Source organism: Chiloscyllium plagiosum, unplaced genomic scaffold (genome assembly GCF_004010195.1).
Source record: "Chiloscyllium plagiosum isolate BGI_BamShark_2017 unplaced genomic scaffold, ASM401019v2 scaf_1953, whole genome shotgun sequence".
Lineage (NCBI taxonomy): Eukaryota > Metazoa > Chordata > Chondrichthyes > Orectolobiformes > Hemiscylliidae > Chiloscyllium > Chiloscyllium plagiosum.
The window spans coordinates 2,219-9,412 of NW_025204427.1; the positions used below are offsets into that span (position 1 = coordinate 2,219).

The following is a 7,194-nucleotide window of genomic DNA, read 5'->3' on the forward strand; positions in this document are numbered from 1 at the left end:
TATCATGTCTGTGCCAACCATGATGCCATTCTAAACTAAACCCATCTCTGGCAGTGTGTCCCAGGCACCTTGCCATCCTCTGTAGATAAAACCCCTGGCCTCACACATTTCCTTTAAGCCCACCCTCCTGTCTCCCATCTGAGCCACTAGTATTTGACATTAGCCCCCTGGGAAATGGGCACTGACCCCCCACCCTACCCATGCCCATCAGGATGTTATACACTTCTTTGGGTCACCTCCTCAGCCTCCGAATTTGTGCCGAAAACAATCCAAGTTTTTAAAGCCTCGCCTTTCGAGCTAATATGCTCCAATCCTTGCACCATCCTGGTAAACGACATTCCCAACTTCTCCAAAGCCTCCCCATCTGTCCGATAGTGAGACGACCAGAAGTGCTCAGAATACTCCAAATGTGGTCCAACGAAAGGCACTTACAGCTGTGACATGACTTGCTGACCTTTACACTTACTGCCCTAACCAATGAAAGGCAGCATGTGGTAAGCCTTCTCTCCCACCTTACCCAGTTGTGTTGTACTTTCAGGGAGCCACATACTTGCACCCCAAGAACCCCCTGTGTATCAGCACTCCTCATGGTTCAGTCTGTGCTGTATACTTTCCTCTTGTATTTGTCCTCCCAAAATGCGTCACCTGACAATTGTCCAGAATAAACTCCATCTGCCATTTCTGTGCCCAACTTTCCAGCTGATCTATATCCTGCTGTACCCTGTGACCAACTTCCACACTATCCACCCTAAGTCCATTGATTTCCGTGTTGTAGGTCTAGAAATAAAACCTGTTAGTCAGAAAAGAACAATTTCTGCAAATCTTTACAATGCAAAATACGTGATTTCACAGACACTCCCCTCACTTTGGATACAGCCCACCCATTGGTTACACCCACAACTAATGTCCTGTGCACAGGGGCAGTGTGAATGTCCAGACCCAGCCTCCCTGTGGGTCAGTGAGTGCCTGTGGTTGTCATCTCAGGAAATTTCTGATGAACAGCAGGAATGGCTCTGCTCTGGGATTCGGGATTCAGATGCCGGTGTATGAGATAGTGTTGAAATGGATGTGCCCAGTAACCCTTCCCCCTGTCAGTGACTCTCTCCCCCTGTCTGTCTGACTCTTTGGTTTTCTCTCTGTGCAGTAAACACAACGAGGCAATCGCTGAGATTGAGAAGCTGAAAGTGACCAATCAGGAGCTGGAGACAAAGCTGGAGCAGATCCAACAGGATCTTCAGGAAGCCCGGGATCGGCTGGTGGATCAACAAGAGGAAGCAGCTGAGCGAGAGGAGAGAGAAGGGTGAGGGAGCGTGTGCAGACCCCATCCAGCCCACAGCCTGGCCCCCATTCTGATTGGATGTTTGAATTCCTGAATTCTCCCCCCCCCCCAGCAGAGTTACATAGCAACAATGATTGGCTGTTTACCCCTGGAACTGCTTCAGTCAATCAACTGATTGAAGATTTAATCTCTCCCTTTCCTTCTCCCTCTAGTTTTTTAACTTCTTCCTCTACAGTGAAAACCGATCCCAAATCCTCAGTTAACAGCTCACCATTTCTTCATTGACCTTTTCATGGACCCTCCTGCGTTTTCCTTTGGTAGAAAGAAAACTGGAAAGGTGGGGAGAAAGCTGGCCCCCGGAGAAACTGAGTTAATGTGTCAAGTCCAGTGTGTCTCTTCAGAACTGAAGAGAAAGTTGACCATCTGACTGATTTTAAGCGTAGAGAAATGTAGAGAGAACAAGTGGAAGGGAGGTCAGGGAAATGTCAAAGGGCGAGCAAGATTACATTGACGCAGTATGACATGCAAAGGGAAGCAGATGGCTTGAGCTGTGACCATCAGTTCCAATCCTCTCTGGGTCCACTTGTGGTCAGCTATCATTGTACCACTGTTTGAGAAGAAATGAATATGAGAAAGGCTGGAAAATTACAGTCCATAAGCTCGGTGGGTGTAGAAATTATTGGAAAAAGAATTCTGAGGGAGGGGATAAATCTTTGTTCAGAAAGACATGGATTAATCACAGACTGTCAGCATGGATTTGTTCAGGGAAGTTTGTATCTGACTAGTGTGACTGAATGATGCGGTACAAGGACAGTCAATGAGGGCAGTGTGTTGGATTTGGTCTATATTGGCTTGAGCAACGCTTTTTATTTGGCAGGATGTGGCACACTGGTCACAGACGTTAAAACCGTCAGGATCCAAGGCAGACTAGTAAGATCGATCCAATAGCAGCTCAGAACGAGGGAGTAAAGAGTAATGATGGGTGGGTGTTTCTGTGGCTGGCAGGGGGATTCCCCAGCCCTCAGTCCTACACTCCCTGCTGTTTGTGGAACGTGTCAATGATTTGCCCTTGAATACAGAGGGTATGGTTAAGAGGTCTGTTAGTGCAAAGGCTAGCTGTGTCCTTGTAATGTTGGAGAAAACTGGAGCTTGCAAGAAAATAGTAATGGGGCAATCATGTATTTGGAAGAACAAAGAAAATTTACAGCCCAGGAACTGGCCTTTAGGCCCTCCAAGCCTGAGCCGATCCAAATCTACTGTTTAAACCTGTTGCCCAACTCCTAAGCATCTGTATCCCTTTGCTCCCCACCTACTCCTGCATCTGTCCAGATGCATCTTAAATGAACCTACTGTGCCTGTGTGGAGATGAACTCAAATTGCTGCATTCCATAAAGTGATGGAACCTGAGCTGGAAAGTGGGACCAGAGTGGACAGTTCCATATTGGCCTCCTTCCCTGCTATACATTTTGATGGTCCAAAAATGTGTGTAATGCAGAACTGTAGGCTGTCCCAAGGGATTATAAAACTGCAATGTTAATGCAAGTCTCCCTTTCACTCATCCTTCCCTACTGCATTCACATAGTCGCTGCTGATCGGTGCTCAGTCTGTTCCTGAGCCCCCTCTCCCTCATACAGAGCTGATCCAAGCAGCAGCCTCTTTATTTCAGGCTCATCTGTTGAACACAAAGTAACATCGCTCTCTCTCTCTCTCGCTCTCTCTCTCTCTCTCTCTCTCTCTGAATTTCCTCGACAGACTTCAGAGAACTCGCTCCATCCGACGCCGTGTGACCCAAAAACCGACCCCCCTGGGAGAGAATCCTGCACTCGCTCACCTGAGGGTCGAAGGCCCGGATGTAACCATGGCAACAGGTGGCGATGGAGATGGAGTCAGTGAGGAACCAGCAGCGTCTTCAGGACGTGACGGAGCAGCAGAGAGAATGAAAGAGGTAGCTGGGCCCAGGAAGCAGGTGTCTCCACCATGAGAGCTGCAGCTGGAGGGAGGGCCTCAGTCCAACAGGAACTGTCTCCCCCAGTGCAGTCCCCACCCAGACACTCAGGTCTCCTCACTGAGCTGAGGGACAAAGGGCCTGAGCCAGGCCTGAAACCCTCAGTGAATCGGAGACAGTCTCTCACCTGGTGAGGGTCTCACTTTGTATCAACTCCACCATCAGGGAATGTTAATAGAACATAGAACAGTACAGCACAGTACAGGCCCTTCTGCCCACAATGTTCTGCCAAGCATTTATCTTAATCTAAGATCAAGCTAACCTACACATCCCTCAATTTACTGTCATCTATGTGCTTGTCCAGCAGTCTCTTAAATGTCCCTAACGTCTCTGACTCTACTACCATCACTGGCAGTGCATTCCACACACCCACCACTCTCTGTGTAAAGGACCTACCCCTGACATCTCCCCTATACCTTCCTCCAATCAACGTAAAACTCTGACCCCTTGATACAGTCATTTCTCCCCTGGGGAAATGTCTCTGGCTATCTACTCTATCTATGCCTCTCATTACCTTGTACACCTCTGTCACGTCACCTCTCTTCCTTCTCTCCAGTGTGAAAAGCCTGAGCTCACTCAACCTCTCTTCATAAGACAAACCCTCCAATCCAGACAGCATCCTGGTAAATCTCCTCTGCACCCTCATCTCCATCCTTCCTATAATGAGGCGACCAGAACTGGACACAATATTCCAAGTGTGGTCTAACCAGAGTTTTATAGAGCTGCAGCAAAACCTCGCGGCTCTTAAACTCAATCCCCCTGTTAATGAAAGCTGACACACCATACGCCTTCTTAACAACCTTATCAACTTGGGTGGCAACTTTGAGGGATATACTTGCATAAATCTAAGATCCCCTCTTCCTCCACACTGTCAAGAATCCTGTCTTTAACCCTGTATCCAAATCCAACCTTCCAATATGAATCACTTCACATTTGTCCAGGTTAAAATCCATCTGCCACTTCCCAGCCCAGCTCTGAATCCTGTCAATGTCTTGTTGTAGCCTGCAACAGCCCTCGACACTATCTACTACACCACCGACCTTTGTGTCATCAGCAAACTTACTAACCCACCCTTCCACTTCTTCATACAAGTCATTTATAAAAACTACAAAGAGCAGAGGCCCAAGAACAGATCCCTGCGGGACACCACTGGTCACTGACCGCCAGGCAGAAAACTTTCCATCCACTACCACTTGCTGTCTTCTTTCAGCCAACCAATTCTGTATCCAGACAGCCACATTTCCCTGTATCCCATACCTCCTAACTTTCTGAATGAGCCTACCGTGGGGAACCTTATCAAATGCCTTACTGAAATCCATATACACCACATCCACTGCTCAGCCTTCATCAATGTGTCTCGTCACATCCTCAAAGAACTCAATAAGGGTTGTGAGGCATGACCTGCCCCTCTCAAAACCACGCTGACTATCTTTAATCAAACTATGTTTTTCCAAATAGTCATAAAACCTATCTCTCAGAATCCTTTCCAGTCCCTTGTTTACCACAAACGTAAGACTGACTGGTCTGTAATTCCCAGTTATACTCCCATGGAGTAGTACTCTCTGGTGACCATCGCCAGAGGTGCAGCAATCTCACTCCTCGCTTGCCGTAGTAACCTTGGATATATCTGGTCTGTCCCTGGGGACTTATCTATCCTGATGCTTCCCAGAATTTCCAGCACATCCACTTCCTTAATATTAATCTGCTCAAGCAATTTTGCCTGGTCCATGGTGTTCTCACTATCAACAAGGTCCCTCTCCCTCGTGATTACTGAAGAAAATAACTCATTTAGGGCCTCTCTTACCTCCTCAGACACCAGGGACAAGTTCCCTCCACTATCCCTGATCAGCCCTACCCTCACTCTGATCATTCTCTTATTCCTCACGTCAGTGTAGAACACCTTTGGGTTTTCAATGCTCCTTCCCCCCAAGCTTTTTGTGTCCCCTACTAGGTCTCCTCTGGCCAGTTTTGAGTTATTTCATGGCTAACCTGTCACCCTCTAAAGCTGTGACAATTCTAAATGTCCAAACCAAGACAATTTGGGAAAGTCCAATTGACTCTTGGCTGACGACCTTAAATTATACAAGTTTCCCTTAGATTCTGGGGAGGGGTGTTTTTGGAAATTCGGTGGGGATGTAACTTGCTGAATATTTCAGCCTCCCAGCACAATGGGATTGGAGTCTTTTGGGGAGAATGGAATGGTTAAGAGGGATTGAAGACTCAAAGAGAGTCAGAGACAGTGTCTGAGAGATAAAAGCTCAGGGGAAGTGGATGAACGATGAGAGAGACTGAAAGGACATGAGTGATGTGAGAGGTACAGAGGAAGGCTGGGCTGGGTGAGAGGTGCAGATAGATGGTTTACAATGTACATTTGTGCATTTTGCCTTCCAACTGGTGATTGAATGTGGTCCCTGTGTGTGTTCCTGCCCCCAGTTACAGGAAGAGCTTGTCTCTCTGCGCAGTAAACAGGAGGCAGCCATCACTGAGAACCAAAAACTCAAAGGGACCAATCAGGAGCTGGAGATGAAGCTGGAGCAGATCCACAAGGATTTTCAGGAAGCCCGGGATCGGCTGGGGGATCAACAGGAGGAAGCAGCTCAGCGAGAGGAGAGAGAGGGGTAACAAACTCCGAATGCTGAGCAATCGTTATATGCACTGTGTACAAATTCCATATACTGACTGTTTCTGTGTGGTCTGTGTCTGCTCTGTTCAATTGTTCTTTGATTGATTGTAAAAGTCTGTTTATGTTTAATGCTCTCTGTATTAATTGGTTATGTCTGGATGTGGACTCAGGATCAAGTAAAATCAGAGGAGCTGAAATTCAGAATTGGAAGGTGGAACAAGACACTTTAAACTATTGGAAATGAAAACGATCACACACACAGAAATTAATGTCAAATCTGCTGAGGTTGAGATACAAGGTTTACAAAGTGTACACATGCCATTCATTCTGTACATATGCAACTGACTTTATAGACACATCCCCGACTGTAGGGACATTATAATCCACATGCAACACTTTGCATACACACTCGGCTCTCTGTGAACACCCTGAAAACGTGTACACACACTGTACACTGTATACACAGGGGTATTGTGAGTATTCAGACCCAGCCTCACTGTGGGATAGTCAGTGCCTATGGTTTCAAATCTCCGAACTTCCTGATGAACAGCAGGAATGGGAGCTAGTCTGGAATTTGGGATTCAGATGCCGGTGTATGAGATAGTGTTGAAATGGATGTGCCCAGTAACCCTTCCCCCTGTCAGTGACTCTCTCCCCCTGTCTGTCTGACTCTTTGGTTTTCTCTCTGTGCAGTAAACACAACGAGGCAATCGCTGAGATTGAGAAGCTGAAAGTGACCAATCAGGAGCTGGAGACAAAGCTGGATCAGATCCAACAGGATCTTCAGGAAGCCCGGGATCGGCTGGTGGATCAACAAGAGGAAGCAGCTGAGCGAGAGGAGAGAGAAGGGTAAGGGAGCGTGTGCACACCCCCATATTGAGTACATTTCCCTCACTGCGTCTGCATTCCATTTACTGCGTATGTACATGCACACTGTGTATGTACGGTTCCATTGCTCTGTGGTTCATTGTACAAGTCTAGTTACTTTTGATGCTGACTGTGGTTGATTGGTCAAGCCTGGATATGGGTTCTGGGAAAAGTAAACAGCTGGCAGATAGACCCAGAGTCAGATCTGGAAAATGGAGCAGACATTTTAAAATATATTTTTTAAAAACCTGTTCACACAAAGATGTGTCTGCGCGGGTTTCCTCTGGTTGCTCTGATTTCCTCCCACAGTCCAAAGATGTGTGGGTCAGGTGAATTGGCCGGGCTAAATTGCCCATAGTGCTAGGTGCATTGGTCAGAGGGAAATAGACCTGGGCGGGTTACTCTTCGGAGGGTCGGTGT

At 47.2% G+C, this 7,194-nt stretch overlaps 1 protein-coding gene across 1 annotated transcript; it reads left to right on the forward strand.

Annotated features, from left to right (window-relative positions):
- Positions 1-1,144: 1,144 nt before the first annotated feature.
- Positions 1,145-6,756, forward strand: LOC122546376 (trichohyalin-like; the record flags this gene model as incomplete). Its single annotated transcript, XM_043685106.1, has 4 exons — positions 1,145-1,300; positions 3,032-3,224; positions 5,718-5,902; positions 6,601-6,756. Coding segments are annotated over 4 exons (690 nt in total), but the record flags the coding sequence as incomplete, so codon positions are not given.
- Positions 6,757-7,194: the final 438 nt, after the last annotated feature.